The following is a 17,087-nucleotide window of genomic DNA, read 5'->3' as shown; positions in this document are numbered from 1 at the left end:
GTATTCAAACGTGTGAAGCTTCCCGACACGCCGACCATACTCAAACGTGCCGAGGCTTCTCAATACGCCAGCCTAGACCAATCGTATTGAGGCATCTCACCGTGACTCCGAGTGAGGGATACGTAACTAGAGAGCAATCATCTATAGCTCACCCTTCAGGTTCACCATAGGAATACGTATATTTGTGAACAATGATCATTATTAACTTTACTGACTCTCAAAGAAGGCAGCACATGTCTCAGGGGTCCACTCGCCCCGCCACGACACCATATATTGTGCAGCTGCACAATATATGGTGTAGTTTTGCCATAACTGCCGTTGAGCAGCCGTAGGGTATAGCGTCCACTGGGTAGAATTTCGACAACCTTATACGGGCCACGCATGCCGGAATCAAGTTTACCTGCCGACCGATATTACGCAGCTACCGGCACGTCGCTTGCGTGCTACTGCCGCAGGAACCATCGAAGGGCCCGAGCTGGCGGCAATGCTCGTGAGGAACCATCCTCACCATTCGGTAAGGTCCACGGATTGCCGGATCTACATTTCCTGTAGACTGAGTTATTACCCAAACAAGATTATCGACATTAAAAACGGCTGCTGCTCGTCGGTGCCCGTCCCTGCGAGCATCATGTCGCTTTACACTCCGTGGTACCAATTGATAAGCTCTACCTTGACCTAGTTCTCGACGAGCTTCACGGCTCCGAAACACCTCAGTCGTGACATCATTAATTAGAGTCCTCACCACAGGTGTGGTGGCGTCTTTTCTACCAGAAGCTACAGGGCGGATGTCTGTTGTCTTGCGTTTTGTGATGTTCAGAATGAGCTGTAATCTCAAAAGTTTAATTGACCATTTTGCCAACACAATCCCGTCTACTTGTTTGATATTACGCGTCACTGGTGACCACTAATGCCTGAAACCTACAAGGACTCTGCCTAACCTGACCTCCACCAAAAATGAAATCAAATCGTGAGTAGATTAGTGTTCGCGGCTCTAACCGGAGGGCCCCGTTATGCCCCATATCACTATTAAAGTTCTATTAAAGCACTGGCGAGGGTAGACGCCTCAGAACCAGGGATACTAGATTCTACGCGACCTTGTTGCAAACCAACGGTATTCGACATGGGAGTCGTAACTGTCCGTAGAATATCAGTGGTCTGTTCAGCGCGCGCCTTATCGTTAGAACGTGTCGCGACAGGTTCAATCGTGCGCGAGCGCGATCTCGACCTCTCGCGACGGGCACTATGAGAGCGGTCCCTACTATGCGATCCGCGCCTAACCCGAGCACGTGACCGACGCACATCAGTACTGCGAGAATCACGCTGGTCTCGGACCCGCAAGCCATCCCGTGAAGTACGACCTCTATCGTTCGTATCGCGATTCTGTCTATCATATCTGTGATCGCGAAAGCATGTCGTTTTCGATTACGAGAATCATCTCGAGACGGTCGCCTCCGTGTACTAGGAGTTTCAGTATGTCTCATTATCACAGTTAAAATTTGCAATCACACAATAAAAATAACAAATAAAGTATGAAAGCATCAAAGTAAGCAGTCACTGTAAAACAAAACAAAGTTCAGAGTTTTACGCTACTGTGGGCTATTTGAGTCCTTTATCCCACTTCTGATATTAGGAATCAGAAGAAAAATCATTTAAAAAAATAACAATTAGCACACATTTACAGAGACTTAAAACAATGACTCACGCACACCATGTCCACGACTACCTTCTCTCACGAACGCCGCCGATGGAATGAATGTTTCGAGCAAAGGCGTTGCTATTTATAGGCACTGTACCCTCAACATTATTATAAAATTCGTGTTTCCTAAATTAACACTTAAAGTCTTTGAACGATGTTCTCTCGACGAATGTCAACCGACAAATGCGCCGGTGACGGAGCTGCGTGCCGGTTTTATACCCTTTTTGTAGGGTATTCCTTACTATAAATATATATAGATAATCAACTGCCAAACAAAGAGCAACCAAGTGTTTATCATCACACAATATTTGCTGGATGTGGGAATCGAACCCGCGACCCTCGGCGCAATATTCAAGGCCGCTAATTACCGCACCACCGAGTGATTTAAATTAATGAATTAACAGAATGCTGTCAAGTTTATTATTATTATTACTAGTTATCCCACAGTAGTCGAAATTTGACTATAATTAATTGAAATTATAAACTTGAACATCATTATGGTTCTATTGTCAAAGACTATTATATACTTCTATAATCACAGATTTCGCCAAGATTTCGCACACGCTTCACAGATTTCGCCTATAGACAAATAATATTAAAGATAAACAATATTAACCTATTCTCAATTTCACCACAGACTTCAAGCAATAACAAAAGTTTAACAATAAAAAAGAGTATAATATATTGTTATATGTGTGTGTGTCAAATACATGGTAGGTAGTGTGTGTAATGTTTTTTTTATTGATTTAATGTATTATTAACGCATAATTTTTTTTAATATTAACATTCTGCACTCCTTCTCTATATTCTCTGTAAGTTTAAAAAATTTCATAGTCCTCCGTCCGCGCAATTTTCGTAAAAAGGGATACAAATTTTTGCTTCACGTATCTATACTAACATTATAAAGAGGAAAGATTTGTTTGTTTGTTTGTATTGAATAGGCTCCGAAACTACTGAACGGATTTGAAAAATTCTGTCACTGTTTGGAAGCTACACTATTCCCGAGTGACATAGGGTATAATCTTTTTTGAAAAAAATTAGGGATCCTTACTAAAATTTCAGTAATGTAACCTAAGGTGTAAAAAATTTACCTAAAATATTCTTTACATCGTGTGCCCTGCAAAAACTATTGATGATAGAATAAAATAATGTACTACGACTTTGTAGAACAAATTATTATTTACAAAAAGTGTCGCGACAGCATATGTCTAACTGTTATAGTTATGCCGCAGTAAGCATTCTTTTATTTAAAAAAATAAAACAACGTCGAATATCGTTGAAATTTTTGTTAAAGACCCGAGCGGAGCCGGAGTGGGCCGCTAGTTAATATATATCTAGATTCTGTATTTTAGGATGCTTTAGAATCACTACATACCGCTAATAGAAACTAGTGGATCTAAAAGGGACAATTAACAGATATTTACATTGTGAATGACTTAATGGATTATATTATACAGTGTGTAATGTTTCACGTACGTGTTAGAAGGTTTAGTATGTTCGCACTGTGGAACCCTAATGCAAGTTAAGTTAATATGTATAAAATGCATGCAACCAAATGCAGAATGCGAATTTTTGAGATAAATGTTCAAGAAAATGTTTGTCTTCAAAAATAAAATTAAATGGGAATCATTATTAGTGATTTCGTTATTTCATATTTTTGGTTTTTATTGGTGTTGCAAATACGCATTTCCCCTACAATTAGGAACCTTTTTATTTGGTAAGTGTTTCTTGATTTACTTTCTAGCTAATTATTTTGTGGATTGGGCAAAGCAATGTGCAAAACGGCTGATGTCCCTGTACAATTTCATTGTTTTTCTTTGTTTTTCATAGAAGAGGCGGAGAGAGAAAATATATGAAAAAAAGACTCTTTTATTCAGATGAGAGATTACAGGTCTCAATTTATAAAGTATTTTTTTTTTAATTGTTATTGTTACGGTAAATGTACACTCTTGGGAAATGTACACTTTTACCGGTAAATGTGCAAATTTGCCAAAAAGTCAGGTATATGTGAACTGAATATAATGTATAATAATATGTACATTTCTCGGCAAATGTGTACTCTTGACTTCACGTTTTGGTAAATGAATACTCTTACCTTCATGTTTTAAGAAAAGGTGGTATACAAATAAATTAATAATGTAGTTGCAGTAAAAAAATATTTATTTAAATAAACATAATACAAGAGGCTTTACTAACGAAAATAATTTTAATTAAAAAATGTAAATGACAAACAAAATATACTTTTCTTTGCATATTATACAATATGTCGTAGGTTAGGTTAGGTTAGGTTAGGTAAGCTAGTAATCCCGGGACCTGGGCGGGCCCCCCGGCGCGCACTCAGCGTGGCCGGGGGCTCCGTCTGTGGGGGAGTTTTGCTGGACTTCCACCGGGCGCGTCCGTAGGTGGCGGATAACGGGCTTCTGGGAGCAGTCACACTCCCAGGGGTATCGCTCCTTCTTTCTCGTCGTGTCACGGCGGGGGAGATTGAGCGACGCGGACCAAAACCAGCACGGGGGGTTCCGGGCTCTCCACGCCCTTCACTGGCTGAAGGGTGTTTCTTCTGGGGATGCCCGGGCCTCCTCGTTCCCATTTTCCCCCTTCGTTTTATCTTGCCCTTTATGTTATTTTGTTTTATTTTCTGTTTGTATTGCCTTCTTTTGTTTTATTTGTCTTATTGGTTTTACTTTTTCTTTTTTCATCTTTTTGTTTTGGGGCCACGTCCGAACTATTTTCGGCGTGACCCACCGGAGGTGGCGGGCCGCTCTTGGTCTGCCTTTGTCGTTGAGAAAGCGAGCCGGCGTTGTTTGCGCTTCTTCCGGCCGCTGGTCGCCATGTCCCCGGCTGCACAGCTACAGGGGAACGCCCTCCAGAGGGGGGTACCGGTATACCGGCGTGGCTGCGTGGATTGGTGCTCACTCGAGCGTAGGGCGGTGGTCTGTCGTGCTGCTCGTTGCACTCGATGGACTGCCGGCCAACCCGTAATCCTCACCGTGTGGGGGACGGGGGCCGCTGCCGCGAGGTACGGGGCTGCGAGGACGTAAACCTCTATAAAAAATACCCCAATCTTAAGCTCTGGCGCCCGGCGATGGGATGCATGGCTGGTGGGAGACCAGTCGCGAGGGCGTCCCAGGGGACCGTACCCCTGGCTAATAAAAACAGGAACTAACATAATGAAAAAATGTCCAGTTATAAAGAAGAATTACCCCAGGAGGGTACCTCCCGCTCCGCGGGGGGAGAATCCCTCCGTGCGGCCGAGCGATCGGCCGCACGCTGCCCCTCGTCTTCTGGGGGGGGCAATAACTGTTCGAAGAGGTCCGTGAAGGACGGTGGTAGGGTGTCCGCGAAGGACGGAGAAAACAAAGAACGTCGAGGAGGGTCCGTGAAGGACAACGAAGCAGCAAACGTCTTGTCGGACGATAGCATGGCGACGGCCAGCTCGGGCCGTTCGTCACTGACTGGAAGCCGAAGAAAGAGGCTGAAGGGCTCCAGCACGGAGTGCTCAGAGAGCAGCTCCGGTGAAGAGACGGCGTGCTCAGCCGGAAGAGCCGCCTCCAAGACCCCGTCAAAGAGGGGCAGAGGAAGACCGCCCACAACCGGGCAGTACGTTGGCCTCGCCGCCGCCAAGGAGGCGTATGTGAAGGCCCAACGAGAGGAGCTGGCGCTGCGCGCCGAGAGAGAGGTCACCGAGAGTGTCCGAAAGCTGCGAGTGAGGGAAGACGCCGTCGCGGGCAGCACGGGGGAACCAGCACTCGACCCCGAACGTCGACTAGACGAGTCCGCGAAGCTGGCCGTAGCAATCGCGGCCAAGTCTGGGAACCTGAAGGGCACATACGTACGTGCCCTGAAGGAGATGGCTGCCGCCATTCGGGAGGCCAAGGAAGATATGGCAGCAAGGACTACCGACGGTGAGACGAAGAGACTGCAGGAGCTCTGCAGGAGGCAGGAGGCCGAGATCCTGCACCTCAAGAATGCGATCGCCGACATGAGGTCGGAGATGGCGCGCCTGGCCCAGGCCGTGGGATCGCCAGCAGCCGTCCCCGCCCCCGTACCCGCCCCCGCCCCGATCCAACGGAGCGACGACGAGGAGGAGCGGCGCCTCCAGCGCATCATGCGTGCGGTCGGCACCATGCTGGATGCGCGCCTCTCTGGGCTGGAAGCGCGACTGCCTCCAGAGCCCAGGATGAGACCACCCCTGGCCGCAGACCACAGGAGAAGCCGCGGTCAAGAAAAGACGCCGACACCACCAACGGCAGCAGAATCAATGCCGACGCCCGGACCAACAACTGCAGTCGCGACGGCGGCACCCAACGGTGGTGGCCCGCAGAAAAAGAAGGCGCCGAAAAGCAGGCAGCAGCCGGCTCAACCAGAACCACGGACATTCCCCCCCGCCCCAGCTGCTCTGACGGAAGCCTGGACGACGGTAGCCCGAAGAGGCGCCAAGCCGAGGACGGCGACGGCGACCGGCACCGTGCCCGCTCCACCGCCCCTGAAGGAAAAGAAGAAGAGACTCCGGCCACCCCGCTCGCAGGCAGTTATTGTCAAGCTGCAGCCGGAGGCCGTCGAGCGCGGAGTCACCTATCGGGCAGTCCTCGCCGAGGCCAGGGCTAAAATCGATCCGGCAGAGCTGGGGATCCCTATCCAGCGGATACGCTCGGCGGTGACGGGAGCAAAGGTATTGGTCGTAGAAGGCGCCGACCAGAACGAAAAAGCTGATTTGCTGGCGGAGAAATTACGGGAGGTTTTGCCCTCGGACAGCATTGTCGTCTCGAGGCCGACAATAACGGCCGCTGTCAGACTGAGCGGCCTCGACGAATCCATATCCCGGGAGGAGCTTGTTGCCGAGGTCGCCAGGATTGGAGAGTGCCCCCCCGACATTGTGAAGGTTGGGGAAATAAAAATGGGCCCCGGAGGCACTGGCCAGGTCTTGGTCAGATGCCCCATAGCGGGTGTCAAAAAAATATTGGCCGTCAACAAGCTGCGGATCGGGTGGAGCGTCCTTCGCGCGCAACTCCTCGAGGCGAGGCGCCTGCAGTGCTACCGCTGCCACGCACTGGGCCACGTGAGTGCCCGTTGCCCATCGTCGGTGGACCGCAGTGGTGAGTGCTACCGCTGCGGCCAGACCGGCCACAAGTCCGCGGGCTGCGCGCTCACCCCGCATTGTACAATCTGCGCCGGCGCCGGTAGGCCTGCAGCGCACGTCTCCGGGGGCAAGGCTTGCGCCAAGCCCCCGAAACAAAGGCAACAGAGGAGCAGCGCCGCCGAAGAGAAACGGCGGAGTCAGCCCGGTACGGCTGCGGCGACACCAATGGACGACGAATAATGACCGGCAGCCCGTATCATATCTTACAGGGCAACCTCAATCGCTCCGCCAGAGCTCAGGACCTGCTGATCCAGAGCATGGCGGAGCGGTTGACCCATCTGGCGGTCGTCGCCGAGCCCTACCGGGTCCCTTCGGTTCCCGACTGGGCGGGAGATATTGACGGCCTGGTGGCCGTGATCCAGCGTCGGTCAGCGGTGGGCGCTCCGCCCGAATTCGACGTCGTGCAGAGGGGTCGGGGCTTCGTCGCAGTCTTCTGGGCGGGCTTGCTCGTCGTCGGGGTGTACTTCTCCCCCAACCGGCCGCTCGCCGAATTCGAGTCTTTTCTCGACGAACTCGGTCAGGTCGTGGGGAGGTCGCGCTCAAGGCGCGCGCTCGTTCTCGGGGACCTCAACGCGAAGTCGTCCGCTTGGGGTTCCCCGGTCACCTGTCCCAGGGGACGGGAGACGGAGGAGTGGTTGGTCGGGAGCGGTCTCGTTGTCCTCAACCGCGGCGCCGAGAACACATGCGTCCGTCGTTCGGGTGGGTCCGTGGTGGATGTGTCTTTTGGGACCCCCGACGTCGCGCGCCGCGTCTGCGGTTGGGAGGTGTTGGTCGACGTGGAGACGCTCTCCGACCACCGCTACATTGGTTTCCGTGTGGCCGCGGCCCCGGAGTCTTCTTCGGTAACGACTTTGCCCTTTGGTGGCGGCGTGGAGGGCCCGCGCTGGGCCCTGAAGCGCCTCGACACGGAGCGGCTGCAGGAGGCGGCCGTCGTCCAGGCCTGGCGGTTGGACTCCCTGGGCGAGCCGGCGGACGTGCGCGAGGGTGCGGAGCGGCTGCGCGAGGCGATGTCGCGAGTCTGCGACTACGCCATGCCCCGCGTCCGAGCGTACGCGCCGAGGCGCCAAGTCTACTGGTGGAACGAGGGGATCGCCGGCCTGCGACGCCGATGCGCCGGTAGTCGTCGAAAATATCAGCACCTCCGTCGTCGGAGGCACCGGGACGAGGAAGAAGAGGACCGGGCGTACGAGGAGTACCGGGAGGACGTGCGGGCCCTGCGCGTCGCCATTGGAGAGGCGAAGGAGGCGGCGTGGAAGGAGCTTTTGGAGACGCTGGACCGCGACCCGTGGGGGCGACCGTATCGCCTCGCGCGGAGCACAATGCGCTCTTGGGCCCCGCCCGCGACGAGCACCCTGCCGCCTGACATCGTTCGGCACGTGATTGGGGGACTGTTTCCAGACGCACCTGGAACTCCCTTCGTTCCCCCCGTCATGATAACACCGACAACCGGAGCTCAGATTGGTGCAGAAGAGGAGGAGGTGTCGCCGGCGGAATTCGGTGCGGCCATCGAAAAAATGAAGGCGAGGAGGACGGCGCCAGGTCCCGATGGACTGTCGAATCGGGCCTGGGCGCTGGCATTACAGACTGAGGGTGGTCTGGGACCTGTCCTCCGAGGGCTGCTCAGCAGGTGCCTCCGAGAGGGCAGGTTCCCGGAAGAATGGAAGACGGGTCGGTTGGTCCTCATCCCCAAGGAGGGGCGCCCCAGAGACCAGCCATCGGGGTATCGCCCAATAGTCGTGCTGAGCGAGGCCGGCAAGCTTCTCGAGCGCGTCGTTGCCGGTCGCCTCGTGCGGCACCTTGAAAATGTCGGGCCAAATCTGGCCGACTCTCAGTACGGGTTCCGGAGGGGTCGCTCGACCTTGGACGCGGTCCAGCGCGTCCGCGACCTCTCCGACCAGGCGTGCTCCCGGGGAGGCGTGTTGTTGGCGGTGTCTATAGACATATCCAACGCCTTCAATACGATCCCCTGGAGCACGATCCTGGAGTCGTTAAGGTTTCACCGCGTCCCCACCGGTCTCCGGAACCTGATCGAGGATTACCTCGCAGGGCGGGCTGTGGTCTTCCCCGAACGGAGGGGGTGGGGACACAAAGCGGTTTCGTGTGGTGTCCCGCAGGGGTCGGTTCTGGGTCCGCTCCTGTGGGACGTCGGGTTCGACTGGGTCCTCCGCGGGGCTAACCTGCGTGGCGTGCAGGTCATCTGCTACGCCGACGACACGCTGGTGACGGCCCGCGGAGACGACTACCGTTCGGCGTCGATCCTGGCTGCGGCTGCGGTGGCAACAGTCGTAGCCAGAATAAGGAAGCTCGGCCTGGAGGTCGCCCTGCACAAGTCCGAGGCCGTGTGTTTTCACCCGGCTCGGAAGGGGCCTCCTCCCGGCGCGAGCATAACCATCGGAGGGACTGCGATCGCTGTCCGGTCCCAACTTAAATATCTGGGGCTCGTGCTGGACAGCAGGTGGAGTTTTGACCGGCATTTTGATGTGCTGGTCCCGAAATTGCTCGGGGCGGCGGGTGCCTTAGCCCGCTTGCTCCCGAACATTGGAGGAGGAGGAAAGTCGGTCCGGCGTCTTTACCTGGGAGTGGTGCGGAGCATGGCCCTGTACGGCGCTCCCGTCTGGTCGCCCACGCTCTCCGCTCGCAACGCGGCCCTCTTGCAGAGGGTTCAGAGGGTGCTGGCGGTGAGGGTCGTGCGGGGCTACCGCACCATTTCGACGGAGGTCGCTTGCGCCCTCGCCGGTTCCCTTCCGTGGGAGTACGAGGCCGAGGTCCTGGCCGCGGTGTACCGGCGCAGGGCGCAATCTTTGGGTCGGGGAAGTGTGCCCCGTCTGTCTGTCGTCGCCCGATGGAGGCGTGCTGCGCGTCGCGTGGCAACGTTGAAGTGGAAAGAGAGGCTGGCTGCAGAGGAGATCCACCGTGGTTCTCGAACCCGGCGGCGCACCCTCGCAGCCCTGGTGCCCGTGTTGGAGGCCTGGATTGACAGGCGTCACGGCGTGCTCGACTTCCGGCTCACGCAGGTCCTCTCGGGGCATGGCTGCTTCGGGAGGTACTTGTGGCGGGTCGGGAGAGAGCCGCATCCCGGATGCCACCAATGCGGGCATCCAGACGACGACGCGCAGCACGCCCTCGAAGCGTGCCCGAGGTGGGAGTATCCGCGGCAGTCACTCGTCGCGGTGCTCGGGGCAGACTTAAGTTTGCCGGTCGTAGTGTCCCGCATGGTCGAGGACGAGCGTTGCTGGAGAGCGATGGCCGACTATGCGGACCTGGTCATGACGCTCCGCGAAACGGAGGAGCGAGACAGAGAGTGCGACCCAAACTCAGTTGCACTCAGGCGAAAGAGACGGGGTGGGCGGCGCGGGCGAAGGGCCCCCGCTCAGCTCCCGTAGGGACCGTCGGGCGTCGGGCGCGGGGGCGCCTGATGCTCGACACGATAGTCCAGTTGTGGTGGTGAGGGTATAGGGCGCTGTGGCTCCGGTGCCTACCTCACGAAGAAGTTGCGGTCAGCAATGGCCGACGTTGATCCCGCCGTTCGTCAGGCTGGGAGCCGGTGTGGGGGCCTGCGGGGCGCGTTTCCCTGCGGTATCGTGGGTTCCCCCTATGCCGGAAAGGAAGGAGCTCGTTGGGTTTTAGTCGGTAGTCGTTAAGCTGGGCGGGTTCGGCGCGAGCTGAACTTAGCCCAGCGCGCCTTTCTCAAGGCGTAGTCTCCGTGGACTAATTGGTCGAGGGCGCGGACCTCGGTTCGCGACTTCTTCCTCTTTGTTCCACCGGAGGCGCGGAGTCCGACATAACCCGGTCCGACCCCCGTCGGCCGGGTATCCGTAAAGACTGGGATTCCCCATCGATACCAAAAAAAAAAAAAAAAAAAGGTAAGCTAGTAATGTGGTGCGCATGCGCACCACTACAACCAGCACTTGCGATTTCATATTTTGTATGCCACGCTCACATTTACCAAAACGACATGGTCATTGTGAATTCAATCTACATTTACCTTCTTTGAAATTGTAAATGTTAGTTGAATGCACATTACCCAAATAAGGGGGCAAATATGCACATTTACCGGAAAATGTGTACATTTGCCGCAATATCTACTTTTACCGTAACATTTATAAATATAAACAGTCAACTCTCATCAGTATCATCAAATGGGACAATTTTTTAATTTAAAAAGGTAACAGTAACCACAATATTTTGTGATTCAGGACCGGCATCCTTGCTTATTTTTAAAGTTCAAAGTTCATGATTCATGATTTTTAAACTTTCAATAATATTAAGAAATTTCTTAAAAAAAATTATTATAAACATAATGTCTTAATTTCTCTATAATACCCCACAGACCATTTTTCTTTCTCCTAAAGATTTGATTTGCCAGCAACAAACTTTTTTTTTTGTTTCAGCTTACGCTATGACTATTTTCTCTGGAATAGGTATTACTTGCGGAGTGCATAGGCTGTGGACGCATCGATCTTACAAAGTCAAAGCACCTATGAAGTTTCTCTTGATGGCTCTCTTCTGCAGCAGTGGCCAGGTAACTGCCATCTTGTTTTTATTTTATTTGAACCATAATAGAATGCCTAAACCTGACTCATGAAGCTAAAACAGGTTAGAGGTCAAATGGGATTCCTTAGGAATTTGGCTATAGTATTTATGTAATGGAATCTTAAGCATGTGGTGTGGGCAGCATACCAGCCAGATGGTCAGATCTGGTAAAGAAAGCGATTGTTGGTAGTCTATGCCATGCGGTCCATGCCATACATGACCGAACACTATGGAGTAAAGTCACATGCATTCGCGATCCTCAATAGTGAGGGAACAATGAAGAAGAGGTATAGAATCTTCTAACATTAAGACGTCCGATACGGAATGACGACCGCGTACGGGAAGACGTAGCACGGGTAGGCCTCCCACAAGATGAACTTAGGTATCCGCTGGATGCAGCAGCGCAGAACCGGTTTTTATGGCGAGGCTTATGTCCAGTAGTGGACGTCTTTGGGCTGGTAGAAAAAGAATCGAAAAAATATAATTTTAGTGTTTTCTTCAGTTCATATTCTAACCGCGATCACCAAATTGAAAATAAGATTAATTGATTTTTACTACGGCATCCTTTTACTCGGGTAGCAATATAGTGTGTTTTTTTGTTTATTGGTTTTCAAAATCAATTGTTGAAGTTATTGTAACAAGAATAATATAAGCTAGACGAGCTCTTTCAGTGGCTAAATAGTTGTTAAATGATTTGGAAACTCGTGTGCTACTCGTCTGGTATGCCCACAATCCTTCAGATAAATAAGTATTATTACAACTCATTACAGTAGCATAATTCTTGATATATCTTATGCTGTTTTATAATTTTGCAGACCTTTCTTTTAGTAGATCTCTATGCATATGGATTTTAATAGATATTTTCTAATGTCCTTTCCACCAGCAGTTGCTTGTCTGGAAGTGACAAGAGAACTGTGTTTTTTCATGTTGATAATTAATGTGATTGTGTGTACAATGGACTGCAAATAAATAATTGTAATGAACCTAAACTCGATAGCCATGACTCCTAATTCCATTTAATTACAGTTGGACTTCGTATATGTATGCTAAAAGTAAGTAAGTAAGATTCAATTTTGTCTCCCACCGTAGAATTCAATATACAACTGGGTGAGGGATCACAGACTCCATCACAAGTTTGCTGACACCGATGCCGACCCTCACAACGTGAAACGAGGCTTCTTCTTCTCCCACATAGGATGGCTGATGGTGAAGAAGAACGAAAGTGTCCTTACGAAGGGAAAGCTGATTGACATGAGTGACATAGAAAGCGATTCTCATTTGATGTTTGAACATAAGTATGATATTACTTTTACCTTTGAATTTATATTTAAGCTGTGTCTTGGATGTTATAATAATAATAAGGAATATGTTTGCCAATAAACCTAAAAGACACACACAGTTCCACTCTAACACGAAAAGTAAGGGGTAAATGCTGGCAGTCCTCAATAGAGCGAAGCGGTACTTCATGCCTGGACAAAGACTTTTGCTTTACAAAGCACAGGTCCGGCCTCGCGTGGAGTACTGAGTACTGCTTCCACCTCTGGGCTGGGGCTCCCAAATACCTGCTACTTCCATTTGACTCCATACAGAAAAGAGCCGTTCGGATTGTCGATAATCCCATTCTTACGGATCGTTTGGAACCTCTGGGTCTGCGGAGAGACTTCGGTTCCCTGTGTATTCTGTACCGTATGTTCCATGGGGAGTGCTCTGAGGAGTTGTTTGGGATGATACCGACATCTCGCTTTTACCATCGTACCGCCCGCCTCCGGAGTAGAGTTCATCCATACTACCTGGAGCCACTACGTCATCCACAGTGCATTTCCAGAGGTCTTTTTTGCCACGTACCATCCCGCTATGGAATGAGCTCCCCTCCACGGTGTTTTCCGAGCGCTATGACATGTCCTTCTTCAAACGAGGCTTGTGGAGAGTATTAAACAGTAGGAAACGGCTTGGCTCTGCCCCTGACATTGCTGAGTACATGAGCGACGGTAACCACTCACCATCAGGTGGGCCGTAAGCTCGTCTGCCAACACCGCAAAAAAAAAAAACTCCCCAAACCCTCATATAACACGGTACTTCTACAACACGATAACGAGATTTTTATTTAAAACTATTTTGAATATTACACTATACACTATGAACATGCACTATATGGGAGTAGCCGAAGTTGAATTACTTATTTTTTTATGTAAAAAAATACATACCGGCATAGTAGACATGTTTTATTCAAAAAATGAGGGATGAAGAAGACACCATTCAAAAATATTTTATGAATTTCACGCAAAAGCCTTAAGTACAGATAACATTGTGCATTGTTTAGGGGGAAAGTACCTTAAAAGATTTTCCCTACAGAAACACAAATGTGATAAAGGTGTTTCTTTCTTTTTAGATACCACAATCAATTAACAATCCTATTCTGTTTTCTAATACCAACATTAATGAACATCTTCTTGATCGGGGAAGATTGGAAATGCGCTATTGCCTGGCAATGCTTCATACGGTATCTCTACGTGCTGCATTGTGAACTGACTGTTAACAGTTTGGCTCATATGTACGGCTATAAACCTTACAACGAGTGAGTAAGCCTACCTTTAACCAAATATTTATTCGTTGTAGTTTTGAAGTCGCCGTGGCATAAAGGATGAGATGTCCGGTGCATTCGTATGCAGCGATGCATCGGTTTTCGAATCCCGCCGGTAGATACCAATTTTTCAAATGAAACACGTACTCGATTTTCACGATTGACTTCCACGGTGAAAGAATAAAATCGTGTAACAAAAATCAAACTTGCAAAATTAAAATTTGCGTATTTACTCAAGACTCACGACGTCTTGTAAGTTCGCACGGGCAGGTACAAATACCCTGCCTATTTCGGCAGTAATGCGCTTAGGTTTGAAGGGTGGGGCAGCCGTTGTACTGATAGAAGTGAGACTTTACAACTCATGTCTCAAGGTGGGCGGCGAATTTACGCTGTAGATGTCTCCGGTAACCACTTAACATCAGGTGGGCCCTGAGCTCATCCACGTTCACGTCCACCAATGACAGGATGAGATGCCAGAACATCGTGAGGACGAAAGCCACGGATGGAGGCGGTCAGGACCATCCGATATGAGGGACACAATTGGTGGAGGAGAAAGGTGACCGAGCTCATGGCCCACTTGCTACACAGTGATTATCGGAGCCCATAGATATCACCACGTGAAACCTTATGACATTAAGTCACCGCCAGTCACCTTATGACATTAAGTCGACTTACTGAACAACCGCTGCGATGGCACTCATCACGCTTCTCCAGACACGATTTCATTGCGGCAGGCAGGATGATATCTATCCGTTTAGTTACTCCGCAGATAGTTTTCATGACACTATAGTATAGCGTAGTCTGAAAGCAGCTTGATTCCACCGTCCGCGATACTCTCCGAGTGATCAACGACAGGATGGGAAGGCAGAATATCTTGAGGACGAAAGCGACGCATGGAAGCGGTCCGGACCCTCAGATATGAGGAACACAATTGATGGAGGAGAAGGGCGATCGGGCTCACGACCCACCTGATACAAACTGATTATCGGAGCCCATAGACATAAACACATGAAATCCGCCACTCAGCTTGAGACAAAGTCGATTTTCTGAAAAACCCTTCAGACCTCTCAATGCACGATTAAATTGCGGCAGGCGGGATGGTATCTACCCGTATAGTTACACCTCAGTTAGTTTTCATATAATTAAAGAAAAAATCTGAATCATTTCAATGTAAAATAACTACATTAATGATTTAGATAAAAATCGTACGATAAGACTGATTCAGCAGTATTTTTATTATATTACTTTTCCTCAGAAACATTGAAGCATCAGAGAATATTCTAGTTTCGGTCCTGACGTACGGCGAGGGCTATCACAACTTTCATCATGTCTTCCCATTTGACTTTCGTGCAGCAGAAACTATGGATTTCTTCAGTCTATCCACAAAGATAATCAGAACATTCGAGAAGATTGGTTGGACGTATGACCTCAAGCAAGCCAGTCCAGAAATGATCGAGGCGGCTCGTAACAAGCTAGGGGGTGATGGGTCTAAAGCTAACAATTAAACTTTGACCGATTTTTGTGTGATTTTCAAAATTACATATGTCATTTTTAAATATATCTAACTTGCGCAGAACATCCTTCATAGCAACTGATGACTAAGCAAACAACATACATAGCCTCTCAAGGCTATCTATCAGCTTAGGTAGGAAAAAAAGCAGACATAATAATATTTAATGGTATCTATTTATTATTTAATAAAGCATTGAGCCGGTTCACCTTTGAAATTTTTTCAAAACCTTTTTATTTTATTTTTGTTGAAAATAATTAATATAAAAAATAATAAAATTGTTGGAGCCAAAAAAAAATATCTTTCTAATATCAGACTTCCTGTAGTTACGGTAGAAGCATAACGAAGTATAGAAATTCAGTACAAATCTTACATTAATTCTGTATCCAGGGACGAATTGTAAATTTTCTATTATTAAGCTTAAGTGGTGTTATTATATTTACATCATACATCTATATTTCTATATAAAAATGAATTGCTGTTCGTTAGTCTCGCTAAAACTCGAGAACGGCTGGACCGATTTGGCTAATTTTGGTCTTAAAATATTTGTGGAAGTCCAGAGAAGATTTAAAAGGTATACAAATATGAAAATGCTAGGAATGAAATAAAAATATTCCTTTCCTTTTGTTTGTTTTAAGTTTATTTTATATAAAAGCTTAGGTCTTTTATTTATCGATTGAGGCACTACGAAGTCTGCCGGGTTAGCTAGTTATTTATAACTTAAAAAAATAAAATAAAAATATTTGAAATTTCAGTTACTGAAACTCATTATAAAGTCAAATTAGCTATAAATTTATCATATGATCGTTTTTGCATCATAAGCCGGACAAATTTGGTCATTCCAGTGCTACCGCATGGTATTTCCAGGAGTGATAGTATTGATCTGCTAGTTATTAAATGGAATCACTACCAGTATTCTTACAATTAATTTGATATAACATTTACTTCATTTAAAGACAGTGCTCAATCCCTTCCCATGAGTATAGTAGAGAAACCATCATGATCATCATCAGCCTGTATCTCTCCACTGTTGGATGTATGCCTCTTCCATAGTCCGCCACAATGAACGATCCTCCGCCTTCCGTATCCAATCTTTTCCAGCACTGTCGAGGATCGCGACCGAATGTGACTTACCTCCATTAGTGTTCGGCCATGTGTGGCATGGACCGCATGGCATAGACTAACACCAATCGCTTTCTTTACTAGATCTGACCATCTGGCTGGTGTTCTGCCCACACCACATGCCTAAGATTCCACATAAATACTATAGCCAAATTTCTAAAGAACCCCCTCTGTCCTCTAGCTTGTTTTAGCTTCATGAGTCATGCAAATTCTTTTAAATTACGCATAAAAATACATTAAATCTATATAAGTGGGTAGGTGTGAAAAAAGTGTAGACGTGTTTTAAACATAATATTTTATTGAAAATTAGAAACATAATCTTTTATCAATATTTTTTAACATCCAGTTTGTACCAAGTATTTGTGATTTGGTACTAACGTTTGCAGCAGCTTATGTGTCATAAATAAAGCTGCAAAGCGCCAGCCAGCACACCTTCAACCATTTAAGTGACATCTTGTTCCTCACACTCAAGCCCATCATGTCTCAACTTGCTGAAATATTAACT

General features: G+C 48.7%; 1 protein-coding gene across 1 annotated transcript; it reads left to right on the top strand.

The window, feature by feature from the left end:
- Positions 1-3,260: 3,260 nt before the first annotated feature.
- On the top strand, positions 3,261-15,688 carry LOC101743818 (acyl-CoA Delta(11) desaturase). The gene is made up of 5 exons (XM_038011744.2): positions 3,261-3,413; positions 11,228-11,358; positions 12,459-12,664; positions 13,759-13,944; positions 15,206-15,688. The coding sequence occupies exons 1-5, from the start codon at positions 3,278-3,280 to the stop codon at positions 15,453-15,455; spliced, it is 909 nt and encodes a 302-aa protein (XP_037867672.1). The 5' UTR covers positions 3,261-3,277; the 3' UTR covers positions 15,456-15,688.
- Positions 15,689-17,087: the final 1,399 nt, after the last annotated feature.

The sequence above is a fragment of the Bombyx mori genome, chromosome 6, assembly GCF_030269925.1.
Source record: "Bombyx mori chromosome 6, ASM3026992v2".
NCBI classification, from domain to species: Eukaryota; Metazoa; Arthropoda; class Insecta; order Lepidoptera; family Bombycidae; genus Bombyx; species Bombyx mori.
Note: the sequence above shows the minus strand (reverse complement) of the source record. Positions and strands in the feature narration are given on the sequence as shown.